Source organism: Megalops cyprinoides, chromosome 3 (genome assembly GCF_013368585.1).
Source record: "Megalops cyprinoides isolate fMegCyp1 chromosome 3, fMegCyp1.pri, whole genome shotgun sequence".
NCBI lineage: Eukaryota > Metazoa > Chordata > Actinopteri > Elopiformes > Megalopidae > Megalops > Megalops cyprinoides.
The window spans coordinates 23810712-23837608 of record NC_050585.1 but is presented as its reverse complement, the minus strand read 5'-3'; the positions used below and the strand labels follow the sequence as shown (position 1 = coordinate 23837608).

The following is a 26897-nucleotide window of genomic DNA, read 5'->3' as shown; positions in this document are numbered from 1 at the left end:
CTTTAAACAACCATAGACACTACAAAGAGTCACAAGTGACCTCTTACACATATTAAAAATTTGTATGTGTATTTGCTTTGTCTAGATATCAACAATGCCCACCATGAGCCATTTCCTATCTCATATGTTCCGGAATTCCGTATGGTTCCAATTCCTTATCCTCTCCCTCTGTCATTGTGATGTGCGTAACATTAAGCACACAGGTAAGTTACTAGTCTCTTTTTACGACTTACAACAGTTGTCAATCAACTTTATGATGGAGCACTGAGTGGAATGTTTCAGGTTACTTGGTCAGTATTCTGTTTATTCTTATATTCATATTATTTTTTAGTCAGCCATGAACACAGATTCAGTATAATTATGACACAATCTGGTAGACAGGCCAAGAAGGGGACAGAGTCTACAGGTCTTCCATTACACAGAAAATTACTGTGAGCATAGCCAGCCAATAGTACAGACTGGGAACAGCACTGAGCAGGTCAGAGAAATTTTATTTGTGATAAAAAAAAAAAAAAATAAAAAATGAGGGATTGGAAAATCAAGACTCTGATGGGAGCAATCATAGCCCACCTACCTTCACCATTTGAACAGAGGAGAGAACAATTGGAAGTATTGTGTTCTAAAATAACTATAGTAATTTTGTGCTGAGAGGTGCCCTGACAATAACATTTTGTAGGCTTTGGAGGGGATCAAAGATTGAAGGTATCTGAGGAAAATTGGAAACGGACATTGAACAAGGTTTTGCATTGCATGACTGCAGCAAAGACAGCTTCTCATGGCTGCGAATCTTACAAGTTCAGTGAAGAGCATTGTACATTTCCATTGGACAGCTATGATATCAGATTCCAGTCAGGCTGAATTATTCTCAGTAACATGTCGATTGTGTTTACTGTGCTGTCAGGCTGTCTGAATGCAGATGTTGCTGCTGAAACATTAGGGTTTGGTTAATTATTTGGTTGATTTTTCTCAGCCCCTTCCCCATCTTCCGATTTCTGTCCCTGAAGGTTAGCTCTCCACCCCAGCGACCTCCAAGATGCTGATAAGACAAGAGAAGATCCCAAGAGATGATTATCTAAACAATAACAAAGAGCTGCACCTGAAGAGGGGGTAAAAATAACAAGCTATAAACCTGAAACCCAATGGGATTCACCTTACAATGTACCCTTTTCAAGGGCAGACAATCATTTCTTCAGCTGCTGAAAGTTGCATACAGGCATTTATTCAGCAGTTTTCAACCAAACGAGGTATCGGTGAAACTGTTATCTGTAAGAATATGTAATTGCTTTGAGGGCAGGGTTCACAAAAATTGGCTTAGCACAGGAAGTCAGTTGTAGTGTGAAGAACTGCCAAACTTCAATATCAGAGTTTCAGTACCCCTTTAATATGGAGTCCCTCAGTGGCAGCAAGCAAGTCTAAATGGGCCAGTGCCTAACAAACCTCACCATCAAAGCACAGCAGCTGATGTACACTGGGGTCCAAAATTATTGGGACTCTCACTTTTTTTATGTCAACTTCAGCTTCATCTTCTGTGACCATGTTCCAACCTTGTTAGGTTTATATAGGCTTCAGTATGAGTGTTCAATTAGGGGGCAGGGCAATGTTCAATCAGGCCTAATTGAAGTGATGGTCATTTTTGTTCACTTGTCTGCACTCAATAAGTATGTAGGTACCTTTTAAAATTAAGTTAATGTCATGGAATTGTCAGTTTGTTTGGCAGAATTAATGTCATACATATTATAAAAATGTTGCTCATAAGGGTAGTCATCAGGCAATCATGTGCGAACCACATAAAGAGATGTTTTGAAAATGTTAATAGTTGCCAAAACATGTAACTGTTTTCGCCACACCATAAATTAGGTTTGAGTGATAAAACTAATAGCTACATGGCCACATCCACACTTAACCACAAAATGCCCAGATGCCCCAATAATTTTGGACCCCAGTGTATGTCCTCAAGTCCTAGGAGATTCTCAGGACATATGCATGCATACATGTATAGTGCAGTTCAAAATACAATAGCTCCAATGATGAAACATTTCACCCTGCTTGATAGCTGCTGTCACTGGCCTCACAGCATGTGACTCAGCCTGTAATTTGATAGGGAAACCTTAACTGAAAAGCATGTGAGACACAGCTAAGTTGATTGCAGGCATTTCAGACTTCGGGCAACTTGATTAAAGGTTTTTTTTTTTATCACGAAAAAGTTGAATGCTCAAATACCTGTCCCATCTAGATTCAGCAAGTCAAACACAGCAGCAGCATGTAAGATTTCAAGAATGGAGGGCCTTACTCTCTGAGCTACATTTGATTAAAAAAAAACAGGGGAAACCCTGCTAGGACTAATGGGCAGACATTCTGGGGAGAAAAAAAACAAAAAAACAAATGTATGCTTCCTTTACATAAAGTAAAGATGAGACATCTGCATCTCAGTGTGTAATAATTATGTTGACAAAGTATGTTACAAAGCTTGAAACATCTATTATATGTTACGGCAATAGTCCGAAAAGGTTTCTCGTCAACTTAAGATGCAGGCCAAATGTTGGAAGCTGGTTTCTTCATTTATGGAATGTGTAAAGATTTCTCTCATTGCTGAGAACAGATTCTATGTACAACAGACATTTACTCACATTTATGATCATAAATATACCCAATTCCATTGTTGGGTATATGTCTTCCATAGAAAATACACCATCCCACTACTTCCACCTGATGGCCAGAGGTAAAGAAGGATTACATGTTCTGAGGATCAAATATGGAGTCATCTGCCTATACATATCATAACCATTTTAATTGAGTATTCTTTTAATATTTACAGAATACATGACGGGATTTACCCACATTAACTTTAGCCATAAAAAAATGCACAGGCTACATTTAGGGTCCTTGAAGACACCTAAACCTAAAATAAACCACAGCACAAAAATGGCCCACAAACACAGCCTGTTCATATAAAGCAGAGACACTTCCCTGTGGTCTTAATAATGCACAATACAAAACTGTATACAACGAGAAACAAATGTGGGCTGAAGGTGGGGTAATATTTGGAGTGAGTGTGAGGTCACTGACGAGAAAGTTCTGATTATGTGCAATGCAGCACTTCTATGTGACATCACAGCAGTTCAGAGGTTTGGATTCCTTCTACGTGTCCGAGTCCATGTCGCTGTCCCCCCCGATGGACCTGAACTCCTCACTGTCCTCCTCGTCCTCGCTCAGTTGGACCTGAGACAGCACACTGGGGCCCCGTCTCCTGTTCCCGCCTTCTTCTTCCTCCTCTTCCTCCTCTTCTTCCTCCTCACTCATTCCGTATCCCTCTCCATTGCCCAGGCTGGAGGCTTGTCTCTGGCTCTGATCTACTTCATCATAGCTGCCATAGCTGGGAGAGGGAGAGAAAGAGTTAGAGATGTGTGAGGATTGCCATCAAATGTTTATAAAACAGACCAACACTTGAGAGCTACAATGAGAACATTTTTCATGGAATTGGTCAATACCACGCTCCAATGTGCAACAGAGCAAGTTTCTCTTTTTTGTTTTTTAAATGAATATCAAAACTGCAGATGCACACTAGCGGTGTAAAACAGGGCAGATTCCAACACGGGGAGATAACACTGCAATGACTGTTTTGAGATTTTGATTCTTCTTGTTACGAAGAGGGGAAATGACTCATAAAAGCCTGTACCATGCCATTTTTATATCGATTTTGTGTGGCTCAAAGTATACACTAAAGCAGCCAATAAATCTGACCTAACTGCTGCGAACATCAGTCACTAAGGGAATGCAGCTATGAGGTGACGTGTTTTGAGATCTTTTATGATTAACCACACAGATTAACTGCTAAAATCGAACATTAGAAAAGCGTTACCTGACATAGTTTTTGCTTGATAATTACAGTCCTAAACCTTGCAAAATGACATGGACATTCTGGGTGGTACATCTTTTACTATTAGTTAAAACCTGATTTGTCTTGACTAATACTGCATTGTGAGCTTTTCCTCCAGTGGCTTTGTGGTCAGGAGTCTCTAACCTGACATTACTGTCCTCCATCTGACCCTCGTCTGGCCCCTCGCCCTCATACGACATCATGCTTTCATCCTGCTCCATCCCCATGCGCGCCGTCTCCTGGTGGCCTCTGGGTGGCGCCCCCCGAGGCTCCAGCTCCCTGTCTGAGTCACTGCCGCTCTCCGATAGGTGGATTGCTGGGAGGAAACAGGACAGGACAGGAAGTCAGAGACTGGAGTTCAGTCTGTACCCTTACTCCGTGATTCCTTAATCCTTGACCTGAAATTGGTGTTAAGAGAGTTAACATGGTGATTACAGCTCAAGATTTCAATCTGGAGGGAACAAATGAAGACAGCTATTTGGACTAAGGCAACAGACAGAGATGCACAACTGCAAAGACATGATCTAACAAATCCACATCTCAGAGTGCTTTCACATCTTCATGTAACAAAATCAATAGTTTGATTTCTGGCCTCTACCAGTGGGAGGCTGAACACCGCAGTGCTCTACATCATTTCATACTGTCGGCACTTTCTGTTACCAAGAACATGTCCAAGAATATGACAATGAACCCTATCCCAAGCCAAAATCACTTTGTTAAAAATTCTGAAACTGATACAGGGTCATTGCTTGCAATCTACACCTCAATTCAGCAGTGCCCCCTCACTCACAGGAGAAAGGGTTGTCCCCCTCCTCTTCACTGGCGTCATCCTCCCCATCTGACATGAGCAGATCTTGGTACAGCACACTGGCCTGGGCTGGACGGCTGGTGCCTTCATCCTCCTCATCATCCTCGTCTTCATGGCCATGCACCCGTCTCCTTGGCGGCAACAGCATCTCCTCATCATCCTCTTCATCGTCTAGGTCACCCTCACCATCCTCTGCCTGGGGACACAGAGGTTTTTGTGTGGCCATGAGTTTTCACACATGCAGCATGAACACTGCTTCCTCCCCTCAGCACAGAAAAACATGACACCAAACTCCTACTTTGGTATCACTCAAAACTCCTAGTCAGCATAAGGATCCTTCTTGCTTTCCAATATATGTGCAGAGATCGACCAAAATACAACAACAAAACTGCAATTGTAAAATACTGAACCACTACTACAACAGGTCCATTCCTGTCCACAATGAAGTATTAGTTTTGAAACACCAAACCCACAGCAGGGTTGACCCCACAAGCCAGCCGTCAAAAGAGACAGAAGGGGAAACAAGAGCAAGCAGTGATGCCCCGTCCCAAGCCCACCCCAACCCCCATCTTTTCTCTCCACAAGTCTTACAGGAGCCGGGGTCTTGGGCTTGCCGTCTTCATCCTCCTCGAACCCTTCGATGTCCACGTCCGACTCCTCTTCACCCAGCCTCCCGCGCCCATGGCGACCCTGGGGGACACAGATGGGGGTTGGAGGGCATTGAGGGACAGAGGCCAGGAGAGAAAGAGCGACAGAGAAGGAGGGGAGGAGGAAAGAGGGAGGATGGCTGGCGGCACAGGAGGAAGAGGAAGACAGCAGACTGCCTGACAGGCAACAGAGGGCTGAGAGGGACAGCAGAACAGAGAAGAGGCTGGCAGCACACGGGTAGAAAGAAGCTCCTTTGTTCCATGCTTTCCTGGACCTGACACAGCCCTACAGTGACCTGAGCCCGGATCTGCCCACACAGCCCACACTGCACGCATGGAGTGGGATGGATGAGATGGAGGGGGGTGCGTTTTGGAGAGGTGGCCCTCGGTTGAAACCCGTCCCATCCCCACCACCACCACCCCCCCCACACCTGCTCTCTCCATACCTGCGCCCCCCTCTTGTCGGGGGCTGCGCCAGGAGGGCCATCAGCAAACAGGCTGGCCTCCCTGTGCAGGCTCATAGAGGTGCTGCTGTCGTAAAGGTCAGGAGGCTGGAGGGGAGAAGACACAGAGAGAAAAGAGAGCACAAAGGGAAAGAGAGAGAGCAGCAGGGAGGAGGCTGAGGCCGCAGGGGAGAGAGTACCGCGCGCTCCACCTCTGGAATGGCTTCCCCACACGAACTCTGCGCGATTCTGTGGCAGCTGGCGAGCAGGCGAAATCAGCCACCTCTACATGCGGCGCATGAAGAGGCCTGGGTTACACATACGGTGGCGGCAGGGGAGGGTACCTGTGGTGTGTAGGGTCCGGGAGTCATGGGGTCGAGGCTCTCCAGGTCAGCCGCGTCCAGGGCTGCCTCCTTGGCCGTGGAGATGTCTTTCTCCAGCTGAGTCAGGTGCTCGTCGTACTGAAAACACATATCCAGCACAGAGGTTACTGATGTCAAAAACACTGACTGACAGAGACAGAGACACACATCACACACACACACACACACACACACACAGAGGTTAATGACTCCTTATATTCCCATGATGACTTACCTCTGCCAGGGTCTGCTTGCACACATTGACGATCTCCAGGGCTGTCTTGGTGTAAGGGCTGTCCGGACCTGAAGTGCAGACAATTTCTCGTCAAGTCCAACCTTCACTCATTACTTCACACCCCAATCAGTCACGTTCCCTACACCATCTTTGCCTTGTGGTCAAAGAGAACAGTAAATGGGATCCACAGTTGCTGGGACTCTAGACTCCTGAGAACAGCTTTGCAGTGTATTTATGGCAAAACCTTTGCAATACAGAAAAAGCTGCATCCCCTCCACCGCTCACTGATGCAGAGGCACACGTTCACTGTACATTTTACCACAGCAGCAAGGTCCTCTGCATCATTTAGGCACCCCTTCCAGTCTGCAGCAATAACCTATCTGAATGATTCCATAAAAAGTTACTTTTTTTAAAGTAAGTGTTAGTTATTAGTGCTGACCGTGGGCAAAAAAATTCTAAAGGATATTCAATGTACTAAAGCGGTGATATAGTATGTTTATTCTGAATTTTGTAACGTTATGGTAAAAATGTAAGTTTTTCATGCATCTACCTGTATCTGTGTTTCTGCTGATCCCTGTGGAATCAATTAGATCTATTATAGTCTTCTCTATTCTCAATGACCTCCCCTGTATAGACAAAACTCCACTTCCTTCATACTCACCATTATACTTCACACTATTGGTATGGATGAGGCTGACGTCATTAAGGAAGACCTCCCGGTTCTGGTACTTGTGTTTGGATATATTCTAAACAGTCAGAATGACACAGAGGTGGGTTAGTGTGTAACATACTCTGTTCAAACAGAACTAAAACAGCAGTAGACCTGTGAGTTTAGTTATCAGCAAAGATCATCAAAGTATCTTTTCTGAGTTCAGGCTTCTGTAAGTCAGTGGAATTAGCCATAATAAATATGCAGTGTTCACTGAAATATCTGCAGTACAGTAAACACAATAGTTGCATGTATTTTATCTTTCAAATGAAATATTTCAAAACAGACACTACAGCTCCTCTCACCTTGCGGATGTTCTCCAGGTCCATGGGATTGGCAATCACTTTGTAATAATCTGGGACAAACTTCTTGTTCACTGGGTGGTGGAAGGGCCATGACTAGAGAGGGTGACCAATAACCATGTTGTAATACTTTACACACATATAAGCACTGCTTTCTGCTGATTGGGCAAAATACCCATTAAAGCTCTTTCAAGCTGAAATTAATGTCGCTTATAGAGCGCTCATGAACAGGGTGGCTTGGTGGACGGCGTAAGAAACACTCACATCAGGCACGGCCATCATCTTCTGCGTAACGATGTTGTCCAAGATGAAGGAAAAGGCCACCTGATCATCATCGTCCAGGAGGGGGTTAATGGCTTTCTCCAGCCTCACCAGCCTGTCCTCCTTCTGCACAGAGGAGAGATGGGAGCAAGCAAGAAGGGGGAGATTCAGGGGTAAGGCAAAGGGTCGAAGCCACACAGTCAACCACTGCATCTATGCAACTGGCACTAACTGTAAGTTTTATATTTGAAGACATCATAAAGCCTCTGTCCAGATGTGACTTGATGTTTATTGGCAGACACACAAACAGCGGCTGTGGATTCAGTGGCACCAACCTCTTTCAGCTTCTCATCACACAGGTCCAGCATGGACTGAGCCACCTGAGTCAGAGGGTGTTTCGCCCCTGTGGGGCCAAAACGCATGAGAAAGAGAAAATAACAGCACCACTATTTAGCTGAAGTATACCTTTGATGCTCAGCGCAGCACTATTACAAAATATGGCTCTATGGTCACGTTCACATGTTACATGCTAAAGTTCTACTGTAATTTGTATTTATTTTCTCAGCAATCTGTCATTTACTGCAATTCTGACTGATCTGTGTGCACTGATTTTGCTCATGTTGCTGCTGTGACACATATTTAATGCATTACACCTCATTAGCCTTAAAGTCACTCAGTATGAGACTTTCTGCCAAACAGACAGATACAGTAATTGCAACGGGCTTTGGGATGGTGGACGCTGTACCATTATAGGTGATGCTGTTTTTGACGATGAGCTCCACGCTCTCCCGGAACTCCTCACGCGACGGGTACATGCGCTTGCGAACGTTCTCCCGCAGTGTCTGCAGGTCCATGGGTCGCGTGATAATCTTGTAATAGTCCTTCACCACCTTGGCATTGACTGGCGTGTGGAACGGGTATGTCTGAGAGACAAATACATATCACAGTCATGAACCCACAAAAAAAAAATGAACAGATACAATAAACAGAAAAGTGGGCAACTGAAAATCTCAATTCCACCATTCTTTCTACTTTCACACCTCACTGCATTATGAATTACTCATCTATATACAGTTACGTCCATACCTATTCACACTCCAAATAATTAGGAATACAAAAAAAACCAGCATGACTGAAAATATGAACTGGATCATTTGTTTTGCTTGATGCTTTATCCTTCAATCTTAATAGCACCGCATAAAGCAAAGTCATAACGTTCACAAGTACTGCCTTTTATTCTAGACAGATTATAAATTTAAACCAAAATAATCCAGCATGTCCATTTTGTCTGTTACATCATGTTTCGTTTAATCAGCGGTATGAATAAATACGGAGGGTACTGAACTTCGTACTACATTTGCAGAAGAAAGGGTGGACAAGCTGATCTTACATTGGGGTGATCCCGCATGTCATTGATGATGCCTTCCAGTACTGAGGACAGGGTGACCATGGGGTCTGTTCTGCGTCTGTGGATGGACTTGTGTGGCCGCTACAAGAAAGGAGTTTGAGAAAAGTCAATTACTGCCCCGTAGTCTGACTGACAGATAAAAAAAAAAAAGATCTGACAAAACCAGCAAACCCTGACCTTTAATGCACAAAGAGAGAAGAAGAGACAGGCAGACACACACACACACCTACACCCCCCACCCAGTCACACACTCAGCAACTCACATTGAGGTAGTCGCAGTGCACCGTGGTCCCCACACGCCTCTTCTTCTTGGGGGGAAGCTGCTGTTTGGGGAATTTCAGCACCAGTGACTTCCGGCGCACCTCGTCAGCACTGCAGAACATGGTCAGATGGTCAGCAGGTCAGCAAGATAAGAAAGGTCACACCACACATGCTTAATAAAGTTCAGATGTGCTGTGTGGCAAAACTAGTGCCAATAGTTAATGATTTCGCTTGTCTTGCTTGTTACTTTTGCTTGCTGTATGTTTTTTATGTTCCCTCTGGATAAGAACACATTTACATCTAAAAAATCTTTATGACTACAAAATTAGGCCTTGTCAGACTTGTCAGTGAAATTCAGTACACGATACAGGGACATTGTGATACCTCTCAATGAGCTGCTTGCCCAGGACGATCTTGGTACCCTCCACCTTAATCAGCTCCTCGTTGTCATTGTGGATGACAGTCTTCTCCAGCTCCTCCTCCTGCTCCTCTGTCATGGCAACTGGGTTCGAGGGCGGAGCATTGGTCTGGTAGTATAGTGGGCAGAACTTGTTTGTGCGCATGTGGCCTATGGCCCCGCAAGCACCACACTTCAACTAGAGAGGGGGACAGAGAGATAGAAAAAGAGAGAGAGTGGGGGTCAATATACAAGTTTCTGAAGACAAGATTGGCTTGGGTGAGTTTTCATTCAACTTGTGATATACTGGTAAGGAGTAGGGCTAGTAACTGAAAGGTCACTGGTTTGATTCCCCACCGGGGCACAGTACTTAAACCACAATTGCCCCAGTACATATCCAGGTGTATAAATGGATAAAACTGTAAGCTATATAAGTAGCTTTGGGTAAGAGCATCTGCTGAATGACAAGTAATGATATAATGCAATGTAACTTTTCTCAAACTCTGCAATGCTATCATGTTCTCTCATCATATCAATGTTAAGAGAGCACTGCACATTAAGCGGGCAGCTGGGATAGTGTACCTTGAGGTCAGGGCGCTCCTTGACTTTCTTTGCCTTCTTCTCCGGCGGGCCCTTGAATTTGTCTTTCTCCTGGTTGCGCTTGAGACGCCTCAGCTGCTCCTGGATGCGCCGCCGCTCCTTCCTCATCTCCTCACGGTGCTGCTCGTCGAACAGCGCAAACTTGCGTCTACAGCCACCGGGGGGAGACAATCAGTCAGAGACCAGAACAGATGCTTTGTTCAGGCACCGCGGGCCTCAGGTGATCTCCACTCCCAAACACCCACCCAGAATAACATCAGATCATCCACTTTTAATACAAAATAACCATTCAGAGCTTGACTGAAGATTCTATGTACACTACGTGTCTCTGCATCGGTAGCCAACGTTTCCAGCTGACAAGAGTGAGGCTGACCAGGAAAGAGCATCGCTCAACCCCACACGCGGACTCACATGAACTCGTCGTCCTTGGTGGTGCGGATGCGTGTGTAGGCGTCGATCACCGCGGGCTTGCGGACCGTTTCGCAGCGCACGTACTCCTTGCCCTCTTCGTCCCGGAAGGTGCGGTAGATTTTGAGGCGCCGCCCGGTGGCCGAGGAGTTGAGGCTCGTAACGGAGGAGGCGTCATCGTCCTTGTGGGAGCCCGTAGAGAGGGCGCTGGCTGCAGGGTGGAAAGCCAGACAATACTTACATTAGCTTTACAGACACAAGTCTCACAATACCGCTAACTGCCTAAGAACTAAGAACTCGTTGTTCCACATTATTAGAGACACAAGCACGTGCGTACAGATGTATACACACGGGGGGACTCACAGAAGCCCTTGCGGCGATCCTTGCGCCCCTTGTCCCGGTCGCTCTCCTCTCCCATGAGCATCCTCTGCAGCTCCTTCCTCTCCTGCTCCTCCCTCTCACGGGAGAGCTGGGAGCTGGTCTTCTTGTTCTGCAGCATATTCTCAATGTTCTTGCCCATCTCCTCGAAGTCGCTGTCCTCCGCCGAGCTGCTGTCAGTGTCTGTGGAGAGGACCTCGGTCGACTCCAGCACCCTGGGGTGGAGGGGAAGAGGGGTTTGGATCCACCAGTGCAGCACCAATTAACTGGGTGCAAATGGTAACAAAATTTGGTGCTAACAAATGTGAACATGCAATCAGACAGCCCTAAACTTTACTGCCATTTACAGCCGTATCTGTAGACCCAGATGTTGGAAACAAGAAGAGAGAGCAAATCTCACTTATTCTGCAGGTCAAAGATCCTCTGGCACTCCTCCTTGTAGCGCTCCTGGTGTTCCGCCACAGAAAAGCGGGAGCCACGGGCGAACTTGCTCATCGGGCCCTCTCCGGAGCGAGCCTGCTCCGTGGACATGGTGCGCACCACGTCGATCACCTCCCAGCGGGACAGCTTCTTAATCTGCAGAGGGCACACAGGCTCGTCAGGCCCCGGGTGCTACGCTGCCGGTAATCGCAGTATAGCCGTGTAACAGAGCCCGTTCCACGCCTACCTCCTCCTCTGGCACCCCGAATTTGCGCAGCAGCTGCTTGGCATTCTTAAGGGACAGACGTCTCAGGTCAGCATCTGTCCCTGTCACAGTTTTCTTAGCTGGCTGGGGCTCCCTGTCATCCTGTATGGCAGGAAGAGATTGGTATTGGTATACATAAGTGTGTAAATGCTCTCACAGGGAGATATGATATCCATCAGTGTTCATATACTCACAAATATAAACACGCATACATACAAGAACATATAACCCACACATTACATATCTAACAGAATGTATATGAATATATAGTGAGGGAGCTACATGAAAATGCACCAGGTCATTGTTCAATCTACAAAGCAGGTATAAACTGAGAACAATTTCAAAGATCAGTAAAAATAAATAAATACACATAAATACATTTCTACAAGTTTATTCAGCACCGTTCAACAACAGCTAACCACTGCGTTCATTTAAATGTCAATCGCTGTTCCCTATTAGTGAGCAATATCATATGAAAGACACTGACCTTCTACACAGATAAGGCAGGACTAAGACAATCTTGGGAGCGGAAACACTTTCAAGGACAGTGAACAGTCTGAGAGTGGAGCAGGACTGACCTTCTGCTGCGTGGGTTTGTTGGGAACTTTGACGTAGGAGAAACCCTCCCCGCAGCCTGTGGGGTCGGCCACGCCCGTCACCTCCAGCAGACACTTCCCCTTCATGGCAGCGATGAAGGCCCGCGTGGTGTTCCACGGAGCTGTGCGCACCTAGAAGCGAGAGGGCAGTGCAGAGTTTACATTACACTTCGCTGCAGCAAGACTGTCTCTGAACAGACAAAGCGTGCGTGTGTTCAGTCTGACCTCATCGTCGATCTTCATCTGGAAGTCTTCCTCGTTCTCCTCCTCAGGGGCAAAAAAGGACTTCTCTCCATATCCAGCATCCTGAGAGACAGAAGGACATTACCATACACCACGCTGACCTTGAGCAGCAGCATTAGGACTCCTATTATCTACAGACTAAGCCTCACGTGATTAAAAAAAACACTGCCAGCAGACACGGCTTTAAAGACACAGGGAAAAAGTGTTAGATGCATGAGTGGGATTTATTCAGTACTCCTCACCCTCAGTGCCCTGCAGTTCTGCTCTCTCCATATTTCTAGCTTTCTAAGAGTGGGCACTTAAGCTTGGACTGTAATCAAGCAATTATTTCAATGGGAAATAAAGGGATGAGGTGGAATCCAAAGAGAAAATATTGACCATCCTGAAAGTGCCCTGAGCCCTTTTGAACAATATACACACTATAGCATGCAGACACTGAGGTTCTCAAAATACGTCAGTGATATCTTAGCAATGTTAATGGTCACATTACTGCAACGTAACGGTCACATCACCATTCGGTCAGATGTAAGAGCGTAAGTTGCGGTTCGACCCGACCTTACCTTAAGTCGCTGTTCTGCCACCAGCATGCTGTAGTAGGAGCAACACTGCTCTGGGGAGACCATGGCGCGGATTTCCTCTTCTGTCGGCAGCCTGAAATCCGGCTTCAGGACCCACCAGTTAGAATCCATTCCTATGAGGAGCAGAAAATGACACACATGCTCACATTCTCCCTCCTTTCTTCATTACGGCAAACTGCTTATAAGCACTGCACATTCAAGATCTCTCTTCATTTCACACGACGTATTCGCCTGCCAGACATACTAAGCCAGAATGACTTCTACAGCTTACATTTTTTACATACTACCCACTTACAGCGCTGGATATTTTACATGAGTAAACACTTCAGTTCGGTGTTCTAGGGTGCAACACACCCCCAGGCAAAAAGACAGCCTTCCTCTTAGTCAACATCCAGATTTCTCCTTGACCTCCAACCTTCACTTTGTCCTGACTACTCTTACCTTCACAAAATCCTGAACTCTGCCTTTCCTGATGCCTCTCTGTCCAAGTAATGCACACCGTCACTGAGCTCACCTGCTCTGTAAGTACCCAAAATGCAACTGTTCTCTCTGAAGCCTTCACATCACTAAAGCAGAGGTCATTGAAAGAGGTCCTCAAGAATATTACAGCAGACACGTCTGTTTTGATCACAGACAATGTGATCATATAGCTGATGACCGATATGAGGCAACACGATTTGGACTCTATACGTCAGTATTATGACAGGATGACAAACATCATTAACAAGACAGAGTATGAGGGGACTGTGGAAGGGTGTGATGCAGGATGGGACTGTTTGGATAGGGTAGGTGATGGACATAATCAGTAGAACAGCTGTACCTGTGCGCTTGAAGTCGGCGCACAGTTTGAGCCTTTTGCGAATGCTGCTTTCAGAGTGTGACGGGAAGGCCTTTTTAATGTCTTCCATACGGATTCGCCGGGGCCGGTCCTTACTCTTCCAGAAAAGGCGGTAGATGAACACCTACGAGAGGAAAGGATACAGAAGCAGCTGTGAGGATGCCTGTTTGCGCACGTATGTGTGTGTGTGTGTGTGTGTGTGTGTGTGTGTGTGTGTGTGTGTGTGTGTGTCTGTCTGTCTCTTGGTGTCCCTTAGCACCTGTGTGAGAGCAGGAGAACCTGACTGTACCTGCAGGAAGTCTCGGATGTGTGTGTTGGCACGTTTGGAGTTGGGCCCAGGCACCTCAAAAAGAGGGCACTCCTGGCCCACCACAAAGATGTCCACCACCTCACGGATGTAGTAACCCTGCCGCGTTCGCAGGACCAGGAAGTCTGTCTCTGCGACCTTGTGCAGGTAAATCGGGGCTCGGAACAGGTTGTTTTCAAACGCCTGGAAGAGGAGCACAAGAAAACACACTGTCACAGAATTGTTAGGCCTCAAAATCAAAAGTGAGCGATAGCTGAAGTTGGATCTTATTCTAAATGGATGCACGGTTGATTTGAGCTGAGTGGAGGTGCAGACACTGCAGCCAAATCAGGTCTCTCTTCTTGTACCTTTGAGGGTAAAAAAGGAAAGCACGCCTGCCTGACATAGCTGAGGTGCTCAGAGAACGCATGAACCGTGAATGAACAGACAGCATTTTTCTAGTGCTCTTCCACACATTAATGCACACTGAAAAAGTGAACTGCAAGAGAGAAGGACATAGCTTAAATATTCTTGGCCTAAAAAGATTAGTTACACCTTTAACACTTTAATGTTACCATCATGGCAACTGTTGCCTGACTAACCTGCAGCAGCTGGCCTGGGTGTAGGGACCCCAGGAAAGGGGATGTGTGGCAGTACACGGTCTCTCCATATTTACAGTCTGGAGCTCCAGGATCCTTGCCGGGTTTCTGCAGGGAAACACTTGTTGAACTCCACTGTAGTAACCTGTGCACTAAGCTGTAAGCTGCAGCATGTGCCACTCACCCTCTTGTAATAGTTCTTGATTTTGGTTGCCATGCCAACTTGCATGATGAGAGGGGGGAACTCCTCACTGTACTCGGCCAGGATAAGATCCCCGTCTTTGCCCGTCAGGTCCTGCGCTGTGCGCATGAAGAACATGTCCCCCCCACCAGAGGCCTGCCTCTCCTGCTCCCTCATCTGCCCACAGACACAGGGGTGGGGGAGAAATTCACCATTTGACACACACTAAGAACAAGTTCCACCTACTGCAACATATACAAGTAAATGAGCAATTACGCGCACACACACAGTCACATCCACAGGGCAACTTCCAAAGACTGTAACACATGCAAGCAAAACTATTAAATGAGTGGTCATATGCAGGCCATTAAGACATAGAGTTGGGAGAGCAAGAGAAAAGCTGAAAGGCTGGAGAAGAGATGGGGTTGAGACCAGGATAAAGCATACCTTTGCCTTCTTCTTAATGTGTTTGAGGAGGGGCTGTGCAGGGTGGGGCCCTGGCTGGGACAGCGCTCCGAAGGAGTACTTCTTGAGTGTGGGCCGGTGGAACTGCCTCAGTTTCATGGGGCCCATGTGTGTGGGGAAGAATGGCTGCCTCAGCTCCACTGCAGGGATAGAGTGCTGGAGAGAGACAGGCACAAAGTTTAGATGGAAGTCAGGACCACTAAAGTCAGTTCATTCCTTCAGGAGAAGTGGCATTAGCGCTGAAGCATTTTTGACATCCTAGATTTACTGAGCTCAGAACTCTGAATTCAAACATTCGTAAGTCTGGTTAGCAGTTTAAATTATGCAAAAAAAAAAAGCTGACTGGCAAATTAGCTGACAGAAAAACTGAAAAATGTCATACATTTACCGTGGCAAAGCCATAAAGTGTTCCATATTACAACTTGGCAAAACTGAAATGTGTTTGTCTTACCAGGTCTGCCTTCTTGTCATTAAGTCATATAAGAGTATTTTCAGGAAGCATGTAATGAGGCAAAGGGAAGGGCACAATGGCCTGGGTCCATGTGACACCCACCTGGATGATGTTACCCCCAAAGGTCCCCCTTAGACCCTGCTGTTTCGGGTAGTAGAACTCATCATTAGAGAGGTTCCAGGGGTCCTTAACTTCTGGCTGGGACATGTTCTGCACAGAGGGACAGTAAGATTGCTTCAGAGACAGACTTGCACATGATGGGATCTTTATTAAAGTGGTCTTTAAACTAAGGATCATGTGGGATGCAGACCAATTCCTGTAGAGTCCCAGAATCATACAGAAACAAAGGTAATAATACAATGTTCAATTTAAGAATTTCACAGCTCATCTACTAAACCTTCCAAGGTCTATTCTATGTCAGAATAAATGTTCATCATTCTGTTGCATCTGATATATTATTCCAAAAATTAGAAATTAGATCACCGTGTGATCTGTGGCGGTAGATTGAGAAGTACTAATTTATGCCATGTCCCTCCTCCCTCTCCCCTTGATCTAACCTGCTGGGGCTCGTCTTTGATCACCCCAGTTTTCCCCAGCAGAATACGACTCTTCTTCAAAGCAGATTCCTTCTTGTTCTCCTTAGAGGGAGAGTGTGATGTCCGCTCCTCCTTCTCATCTGGGATTTCTGCCAGGAAAGAGACACACGTGCTCAGAGATAATGTTTCAGCAATACACTTACATGTGATTAGTGCTGTAAAGCATTAGATGTATCATTCTTACTGGCAAGTGGATTTTTGCAATTGTATTTGTTAAAACTGACTGTGTAAATGGATTTTATACGGCGGACTTGAAATCCAATTTATTTTAGAAAACGGGTGCTTTATAGTGTCAACATAACAAATTGCCTTTTAAATATATTGCCATGATACATTCAAAAATGAATTAACAGTGAGGCAGACACAAAGAATAATGCAGAATGCAAATCGTTTAAGCCAACCCAAAATGATGTTTTCATCATTAGGGTCCAAGGTGAGGACGGGAGGCGACAGCATGCGCTCCATGGCCTGGTCGTCCCAGATGATGTTGTCCTCCCAGCGGCCATAGACCAGCTCCTCATTGTCAATGGGGAAGATGGAGAACCAGGGAGAGTCATCCTCATGAGAAGCTGTGCAGGAGTGGGACAAAGGGGCAGAACACTCACAAATCAGGTCCCGTGCAGGGATGTAAACACTCTGTCAACTATCAACTGTTCTGTCAGTCACAAGCACATGTCAACAACCACAAGATAACAAACAAAATTTTATCAGACACACTTTTCCCACCCAAACCATTCAAAATACAGGAGGGCCATTAAACGTTTCTTAGTGGTGCTGCATTATATTCTAGTAGGAGTGAGGTTCTCTTTCCTATTCCAAACACTTCAGTTGAAGAGATGGCTACCGTGCACAGGACTAGCCCATACTATACTAGCCAATACAAGTTTGGATTCAGTTCTGGAACTGCTGTTAAATGATTCACTTCTATGCAAATAATGTGAGGCCTATTCATTTAATTTCATCAACATATTGCTGCTATAGTAGCATATTTTAAAAGTGCATCATAATAAAATAAGTATAAATGGTGAATACAGCACAACCGATCACAACACAGAAAGACACTGCAGTGTGGTCCAACTTTTGTAAGTGGGCAAAAAGACTCTAGCTTGCTAAATTCAGACAATGAAATATAAAGCATCTAGCTACCAATATAAATGTGAATGACTTGAAATTTATAAGCAATCCAGCCATTTATAAAAAAAACCCTGCCAGCCAAGACAGCTACCAGTCTTAACATTCTTTACTTCATCTGACCTGCCTAGATGGTTTCTTCTATTCCTGCCCTTCCCCTGCCAAAGCTGTGCACACCAGCACTTCACCATCACCAGCATGCTGACTGCAGCAGACAACCTTTTCTTTAATACAGCATCCCAGTGTACCTTGTTGATCCAGGTTGTGTTTGTCCCTCTTGCTAGATCCAGAGCCAAGGGCCGGGACTTTGGGCATGGGAGGAGGGGTTGGGGGCACCAGCTGGGAGTTACTGCGGCTCAGACCTACGCAGTACAGACAAGTAGGAGTCAAAGACAACACACTGCACTGTCAGACAAACATGCAAGTTTAGTCAAAGGCGTGAGTACATCTGCCAGACTAACAGAGAAAAGCATGGCTACAAGCTAAAGAAGTCACTGTGTGTGGTAGTGGTCTAAGGGAAAAAAGATGGTTATACAGGTAGACGACCAATTTATTGTTGCTGTGGGAATGGGGGCTGAAGGTCTCTCACCCTGCTGAGCATTGTACGCATTGGCATTGCGGGTCATGCTGGAAGGCAGCCAGCCAGCCAGACTAGCGCGCTGGGTCTTAGTGCCCTTGTGCTTGATATCCTCCCCATTCCAGATAATGTCATCTTCCCATTGCAGTTGAGTCACCATTAAGAAGAGCTCATCCTCCAGGTCTGCACCTGCCTGTCCCTCTTCACTCTCCTCCAGACCCAACACACACACACAGACAGACACATAGACACAGAGACACACACACACACAGACAGACACATAGACACAGAGACACACAGACACACACACACACACACACACACAAACACAGAGGAACAAGTTCAGGTAAGGTGTGGCACAACAGGCACCCACAGTGTCACACCACATATGAACCTTTATCATAAATTTGTCACTAAGGTTTGCTCTTGCATGGACAAAATTTTTTCCATTTTCATCCCAAAGCATTAAATTTCAAACAGCAAGACATGACCAACACAGTTCAGCCATTTCTTGGACTCAGTCCCTACAAGACAGTAATTATAGTTATCCTGATTATATGTTATAATTGATCACGTTGTAAGCAGCAACAGGCCACACAAGACACATGACAAAATCATTATTTTACATGACGAGAATATACCTGACAAGAAAAAATTGCGTATTACAGCTTGCAGAAAACTGAAATTGGACTATCACAGGTGTAACAGCAAGACATTTGGCTAATGTGTTAAATGTTTGTGGAGAGTGTTTCTTTTGATATTGTGATCAGAAGTGGAGAAAATTCTTGACTTCACCTTGAAAATAAATGCAGAGTACGAGATTTAACCATATGTACGAGAATGAATCATATGTTGTCCCTGACATGATTGAGTGAGGATCTTCTCTCTCCACTATGAATTATCTGCTGCATGTACCGATTTGACATTGCTGGATTTGAAACTAATTTTGTCAACTTTATGGTCTGAAAATTATGACTGATGAACTACTGAAAAACCACAGTGGAACAATTTCAATTTTCTTTTTCAATATTCAAAACAGATTGTTCTAATCAAAATGTCATAGCTATAATGAACTGTCCCCACACGTGGCTGGGATCAGACCTGAGAATCAGCCTTTGTCTGTGCAACGTCTTCAGTGATAAATCACACATTTTCCATGATAATGTCCTTGTGCAGCGTTCGGCTACTTGTGGTTCTTAATTTCTAATAAATGAGGGCTGCAGAGTGTATTTCCATGATCAGAATCAGATGGCCATCCAAGATGTGTTAACATAACCATCATTTCACAGACTGGCGGGTGCAAAAAAAGTGTGTTCTCTCTTTACATACGACAAGCGATCCAGCTTAAGAGGTGAAAACATAAATAATATACCCAGTTTAAACATAATACACATGCAGCTTTACCAGCTTTAAAGAGGCTGACATGGGAATATGGTTACACCTAAGAGGGGAGGTCTCACCTCTTGAGAGGATGTGGGCTGTGGCTCCTGCCCCCCCGGCTGCTCCTCCTTGAGACGGAAGCCATAGTGGAAGCCGCTGCCATCTTCCGGCACTCCCAGCATGTCGTACCACAGCTGCGCCGGCCCGTAGCGCCATTCCGCCACTTTGGGCCTGGACTCGGCCACCTTGTCTCCATCACCAGCCACCTGGGAGAACTTGGACTCCACTGGGGCCATCATGGTGATCTAAGACGGGGGAAAAAAGACATGGGGCTACAAAACTAGATAACGATTACCAGCACAGAGCCACGGTCAAAACCTTCCAAAAGTATAGGCTATCATATGATAACATTTACGAACTGAACACAGTGCAGCACAGTGGTGTTTCAACACATAGCCTGCAGACTAAACCATCTCTCTCAAGGCTGGATCTGTAGCACTCAGACCGATATGAATACATTGTTTTTCCTCCTCCTTGGGAGTAATTGTAAAGAGCATAATATGTCAGCAAGGTGCATCTCCGGGTTGCAGATCCTGACCTCATCATCCGACAGACACTGCTCCGGGGGTGGGGGCAGGGCGTACTCGTAATCCCAGCCCGATTTCTTGTCAGGCCCTTGCTCCGCCTGCTCAGCTTCGGGCGGGGGCGTCCCGGGCTGCGGGTCCCGGTGCTTCCGTTTGCGCTTCCGACGCGCGCTGCGCCACACGGACGGCATGTTCTTCCCCGGGCCAAACAGGCGCAGGAAGCGGAGAACCTTGTGGGGGAGAGAGCAGTCAGAGCCAAGCCCGACCTCCTGCCAAATCTCCAGCACGGCCAGACAGGGCCTGTTGCAAGCTGAACTGGAAGTTTCAGCTTCTTAGTATTAAAAATGATTCGCGTACCGCTGCACTCTAACCGCTTCTGTGAGCAACCATAAAAATCACAAAAATCAGCAGACAGGGCTGCACTCAAAAAAGAAGAAAAAAGAATTGTTCATTAATTCATTTATTACTACAGGCAAGGGAGCAGCAGAACAAAGAACAACAAACACTTCCTGCACACTGATGAAGGTTTCACAGGGCAAACATTTGTTCTTTGTGCTACTGCTCCCATGTCTGTAGAAATAAATTAATGAACTGAAGCTTCTTTCTTCTTTTTTTAGTGTGACCCCACCTACTACTTTCTTCTAATCACAAATTTTAGAACTGCACACGATTAAAAATACAGTAGAGTTTCGGTAATTTGGAGAAGGATAGTTTTGTGGCAACAAATTCAAATGCAGTCAACCAAATGCAGTCTTATCCCCGACGAGATGACGCACCTTGCCAGGCCTGAATTCAGGGAAGAGCTCAGTGACGCCAGGGAGGGCTTTGGCTGCATCCTTCTGCATGATCCCCGCCAGCGGCAGGGTCAAGCTACCCGGTGGCCCACCGACTCCAGACCCCTGGGTAGGCCGATCCGTCTCAGACTCAGAGTCAGAGGAGCTGCTGAAGTCCACTTTGTCCCCCAGCGATGAAGGGGCAATGATGGACGGCAGGATGATCCCATCACCTTCATCCCCCACTGCTACGAACAAATGAGTTCTGTGAACTAATGAAATCTCAACGCAAATATGTTGTGCTTTACATAGCGTAAAAGAGCTCTGCTGTCTCTCGCCAGGCCTCACCGCTCGTAGCCTGAGTGGAGGGCTCCTCTTTCTTTCCTGCCAGTGGTAGAGTCGGTGGGGGTGGTGGGGGCATTAGTTTGGCATCTATGTCTTCACAGTCAGCATCATAGTCATCCTCATCATCTGAAAAGGGAAGAGAGAGAAAGTGCAGGTTTGAGTGACAGAAAGAGCATGAATAAATTCAAATGACCACAGACCAATCAAAGTGTGTTTCAAATAAAAGCCACCAAAGACAGGACACGGTGTGGACAGTCAGTTGTAAGATACAGTTTTCACAACATTTACAGTGTATTTAGACCCATCAAACATCATCATTTACTTCAGCTACAGCCGAGTTGAAGGCAAAAACTTGAAAGTATTCCAGTCGACACTGAGAGTGAGAGAATGACAGGCATACTGCTTGTGTGTCTAACATGTGTTTGTATGTGTAGGTGTGTGTGTGTGTGTGTCTGTGTGTGAGGGAAAGTGAAAGACATGAGCACAGACCTGTCCTCCTGGAGGCCTGCAGGTTTCCCATTGCCTGCCGGTATTTGCGGGTTTCATCCTCAGCCACCTCACTAATGTCCGAGTAATCCACCGCATCCTCCGTGCTCTTCACCCAGCCTGCGAACAAAGAGAATCGGCACAGTTATGATCCACACTGAGCCCAGCACTTCCACACGCTGAATGAAAAAAGCTACACTGGAACCATGAGCACCAGTAACTTCGTTGTCCTGGAACATGACAATGAAGCTCTCATATGTCTTACCCTCTGCGTCAGTGCCGCTGGGGTCCTTCTCCCCCTCAGCTACATCCTCCTCGCTGGCAGTGATTTCTGTGAGGAGTGTGCCCAAACCCAAGGAGCCCAGGCCAGCCAGGTGCTTCTTAGACTCCTGCGAAGAGGTGAGTGAGATAAAAATTCTCAAACAGGAGATCATGGTGCCGAATTTTCAAAATGGGAAATTTTTCATGGGAATTTATGGGATTTTATGGGAATTAATAGGGTTTTTTTCCCCCCACTGACAGCTTTTGCCTCTATTCCCTATCAAATGAAATATACTCTTCATTACAAAACAGGTTTTTTTAAGGTTGAATTTTAAGTAAAACTGAACTTCGTAACATTTCTTGAACTGTTTAACATGATTTTACTTGTTTACTTGTTTTAGGTATCTTCTGTGTACTATACACCAAAATCAAAATGTATGAAATCAAACTTAGTCGGAAAAAAAGAAGTCAAAAACTTAATTAAGTTAAATTAAAATTAAATCTCAACGTCTATGAGGGAACTTGCTGCATTCTGTCTTTACCATTCTCTACAATGCACACATTCCTGTCATTAAAAAAGTATAAGAAACACATCAAGTCTGTAGACTTTTACACAATGTACTGCAATGTTTTGCCCTTTCCATTACATTACGTTATTGTCATTTGACAGACGCTCTTATCCAGAGAGACTTACAGGGGTTACAATTTTTACTTGTTATCCGTTTATACAGCTGGATATTTACTGAAGCAATTCTGGTTTAAGTACCTTGCTCAAAGGTACAGCAAAAGCGCCCCAGTGGGCAATCGAACCAGAAACCTTTCGGTTACAAGCCCTGCTCCTTACCACTATGCTACACTCCTACCCATTTCCAACTTATTCCAGCTTAGAGGCTTTCTTGGCATGAATGCATGAAAAGTGTTGCACATAGGGAGAGAAAAGACAGTTCTACGTCATGTTGGGAAAAAAAACTGTGGCCTTCATAAAGTCTTCCCTGACATACATCCCTGAAATCCTTGCAAGGTACCTCTGCTGGTGCCTGTCTACTGTATGAAACTCAATATACTTTCTTCTCCCCATTCCCTTTCATTCTACCCACTTCAAACTGTTTTACTTACAGTGTCCAGAACACTGTCATCTTCCAGTTGCCCATCTTCGTTGATGTTACCAAACAGGAAACCAGTGAGGGAGAATGGACGGTCCTGGTCTTCATCACTGTCTGAATCCGACATCCTTGAAGGGAAAAGAGGCTTATATATCCTTTCATACATTACACATTCATTAGGCTTGCTGGTTTATGACTAATTCAGAAGGGTCCGAAACCTACGGCGTCACAGTGCTTTTTGATGCTTTCACGAAATTTGGAGGGAGGTTTCAAAAAGATTTGCGTTTCTCTTTACAACTGCCAAAGTTTACTTAATCTTTGTCATCGCTTTGGTGGAACTTTGCAATAGCGGTTGGTAAAGAACCAGTGAGAGTGTTGCCACTCAAAGTATGGCAACAAAATCCAGTTTGCAATGGTTATATCAGAACCAGATTCAGGTGCCACACCAGATATTTCACTTTGCAGAAAACAATCCAGCAAATGTTTGAAATACTTTACATCTGCACGACAGGTGGACTACAACCTGTAGCTGGAGTCATGATTAATCTGAGCCAGAACTGAAACTGCCACAGACACACTTTACACCAACTTCCACGTCTGAGCACTTTTCTGTTGAGCAGGAGAAAAAGACTTTTCAGTTTTAAAGATGATGTCAAAGGGTATGTCACTGTCCAGCATGACTGTAAACTGCTCAGACTGGAGGTGTTTGAGTCAGTTCACCTGCAGCAACAAGGGATAGACATTAACTTCCAGCCAAAAAAAGCCGACCCTGTTGATCAACTTAATTCCCACAGCACACTGACCAAAAGACTTTTTATCTGGGAGATGTGCCAAAATGTGTGGCACCACCTACATTAACCGGCAGAACATAAAGACTGCCCAACAAGTACGACGCAAGTACAGTATGCAAATCCTTGGCAAAGTAGCTACAAACAAAAAGTGCATCTTCGAAACAATGCAGCGTAGATGCACAATATCCACTTTCAACCTCAATGTGTAAATAATGGTGACGAGATTCAGAATGCATGCGTCCTTTTCATGCACATTTTATTCATGACTGTTGTGATAATTGCAAGATTTCACTAAACCTCATACAGATAGATTAAGATTATAGGAACAGAATGTTTTATAGACAAATATCAGCAGCAGCTGATGTTCCACTACAGGGCAAAGTTCGTGCCGGCTATCACTGCAGGGAAGGGTAAGTTAGCTAACTCGTTAGCCGGTTGGCGAGCTAGCATGCCGAAATAACTAGTTACACGTAGCCTGAGATAAATCCGCTTTTATTAGCCTTTAACAACTCGGAAATTTGTTAGTTATCAGAATGAAAAATCAGAAGTAACTTGCTAGCAAGTTCTACATCGAATACCATTTCATGAACAGCGAATGAGCCACCTAGCCTTTGTTTACGTTTTTTTTTCTTGTCCAATCCATTGTTTTGCATTAGCTACGTGCTAATACAACCAGTCCAGCAGAATGCTATATTGCATACTTGCAGAACTCACAAATTGAGACTAGGTAGCCAATTATCTATACTTTACCTTGGTACCCTCGGTTAGAGGCCTTCTATCCCCGGGCTAGAGTACTCCTTGCTGCTACTCTTTAAATGCTTTTTCACCGCAGAGAAGCGTCCAGGAGACAGTAGCTCATAATTTCCGTCTCTTAGCCAGTATTACGAAAAGGGACGACGGAGGAATGGGATAATGTAATGTTAGAAAATCTTTCATGTAAAGTCCAAAAGCCACTTTTACTTTTGTAGCTACCAAAAATTCAGATAAGGCTGAGGACCACACACGCTTTCACATCCGATGTAACACTCCTTCGCTTCCGTCTACTACCGTCGCAAGACCGAAAACAAGAGTTGCGCCCCTATAGGCCATACACAGGATTGCAGCCTTTACCGTGTTCAAGCTTCACAATCAGACTCGCCGGTCTGATTTGAACGGCAGCCTCGTAGAGAGAAATCACCCAAGCGGAGTGAATAACAGAATTTATTTCAAGAATACTCTGAACAAGTTATTGTGCCCTCTTTGATACAATTCAAGTTGGCCTTTTATCCCAGAATCCATTCTGTATGATACCCAATGTTGCGGCAGACCCTGGTTTATTTTACTGGAGGGCCATTCAACCGAGGAGCTCCAGTGGTAAAGGATAACATTGCCATAACACATTAGAAGGTACCAGGTCATCTAAGCATTCATCAGAACAGCTCCATTCCAAAGCCAATAAGGTGGACAGGGGTTCGAAATAAAGAGACCGGAAGAATGGCAAATGAAAGAAAGTGGTGGTGCACCAGGATCAACTGACTCCTTATTTCAAACCCCAAAGATGGTAGATGCCGGGGTGCACCTGTAATGAATGTGGGAGAGGTCCACATCTTCATGAGTGAAATCTGAACACCTGTTCTCATTGCATGTCTAGATTATAATGGCCAATGTCATTACCAGTCGGGCTACAGACAATCACCTAGCTCCATATATCATCTGCTGTAGCTGTTGTTCTGCTGCTTCTTTTCAATGAATGGGCAGTCGGTACAAGGCCTGGCAGATGGGATGTGCTTTCCCTGTGGGGTATCTGCATCAAAGAATATTATCATTAAATATTATAAAAAGAATATCCCTATAGCATGTGTCACTCTAAACTGGTAATTCTCATCCTCAAAGTAGCCACTTGTTCTTCTTCGACAGATAATCAAAGCTCACTCCAGGTCTTGTAGTAGGCTTTCCGACATTGAGAGGTGGCAGTGCTATAGTCAGGGAAGAACCGCAGTGTCTTGCCTGCTTTGTAGATTGACCCCGCTGATCTGGCTCCTTGTAGGGTGGCTTGGTGGCCGTTGTACCAGAGGACATGGAAATCAGTGTCCGCAGTCGATCAGCAGAGGCATTCCCATCTCTGGATGACATGCGGTGGGCTCACTCAATCTCAAGTGTGTTTAATAGGTGGTATCTAACACGGGAGCACCTAATGTTTCTGTTAGTCAGTATTCAGTTTAACATGGTCTGGAAAAAACCTGCTACCTATAAAACGTGCCTGCCATGAACTATGAAGGGCTCTATAAACTGTAAAGCCCTTTATTTTCTGCTCAAACTATGACAATGGGATTGAAAAGATACTAGTGTTAATCAGTAACATCCAAAGAGACCAATATTACATTTTATTTTATTTAGCATAGTTCTTAAAAACCATTTCCATTGTTAGTTTTTATACAAATATGCATTTTGTTAAACAAATGACAAAGTAATCTCTACAAATAAAGTTCCCATTTTACATTTAGTACCATGCTGTTGCAGCCTGAAGTAAGGCACTTTCTGTATGGCACCCAGTCATCTGTTCAGTTTTGGAAGCATACTGTTACTATGAAGGACAATGGAAAGAAAATTTTACTGACATTTCCCCAACTCATTTGCAATCAGCCATACATGCAGTCTCTCGTTTCTGGCAGAATATTTATCATTTGAGAGTATCTTATGTTATGCAAATATCCATTCCAAGCACATACTGAAAGCTACTCACATACACAAAACCTGAGATCACTTCACTCTTACAAAAACCATCAATCATTTCCCCAAGTTTACATGTCGGATAACTACCACTACATTTCTCACATGAATAGCTAACCAAATATAAGTCCCTCTAGCTCTTC

The 26897-nt window shown here is 45.1% G+C and overlaps 1 protein-coding gene across 3 annotated transcripts; it reads right to left on the bottom strand.

Annotated features, from left to right (window-relative positions):
- Positions 1 to 1908: 1908 nt before the first annotated feature.
- taf1 (TAF1 RNA polymerase II, TATA box binding protein (TBP)-associated factor) lies at positions 1909 to 25077 on the bottom strand. 3 transcript variants are annotated; one of them, XM_036524165.1, is made up of 41 exons: positions 24796 to 25077; positions 23268 to 23382; positions 22156 to 22279; positions 21894 to 22010; positions 21408 to 21530; positions 21063 to 21304; positions 20301 to 20516; positions 19783 to 20007; positions 18335 to 18533; positions 17994 to 18107; positions 17016 to 17183; positions 16576 to 16703; positions 16121 to 16228; positions 15550 to 15723; positions 15106 to 15279; positions 14925 to 15029; positions 14326 to 14526; positions 14019 to 14160; positions 13181 to 13311; positions 12603 to 12683; positions 12360 to 12509; positions 11764 to 11883; positions 11497 to 11672; positions 11082 to 11311; positions 10722 to 10929; positions 10293 to 10458; positions 9698 to 9909; positions 9316 to 9424; positions 9035 to 9133; positions 8390 to 8567; positions 7980 to 8047; positions 7648 to 7770; positions 7387 to 7479; positions 7034 to 7118; positions 6373 to 6440; positions 6120 to 6236; positions 5779 to 5883; positions 5277 to 5375; positions 4668 to 4881; positions 4022 to 4193; positions 1909 to 3373 (listed from the first exon to the last, which is right to left on the bottom strand). In XM_036524165.1, exons 2-41 carry the CDS (start codon positions 23379 to 23381, stop codon positions 3139 to 3141), a joined length of 5913 nt encoding a protein of 1970 aa, XP_036380058.1. In that variant the 5' UTR covers position 23382; positions 24796 to 25077; the 3' UTR covers positions 1909 to 3138. The 3 variants fall into 3 exon arrangements, with proteins under 3 accessions (XP_036380058.1, XP_036380060.1, XP_036380061.1); XM_036524167.1 differs by lacking the exon at positions 5779 to 5883 and having other exon boundaries at positions 3139 to 3373; XM_036524168.1 differs by lacking the exons at positions 5277 to 5375; positions 5779 to 5883 and having other exon boundaries at positions 3139 to 3373.
- Between the last annotated feature and the right edge of the window lie 1820 nt (positions 25078 to 26897).

Coding starts and splice junctions, on each gene's coding strand:
- taf1 (XM_036524165.1), bottom strand. CDS start 23,381: ATGTCGGATTCAGACAGTGATGAAGACCAGGACCGTCCATTCTCCCTC. Junction 16,704..17,015: donor TGATGAAAACATCATTTTGG/GTTGGCTTAAAC, acceptor CTTTCCTGGCAG/AAATCCCAGATGAGAAGGAG. Junction 9,910..10,292: donor AGGAGCGCCCTGACCTCAAG/GTACACTATCCC, acceptor CCCCCTCTCTAG/TTGAAGTGTGGTGCTTGCGG.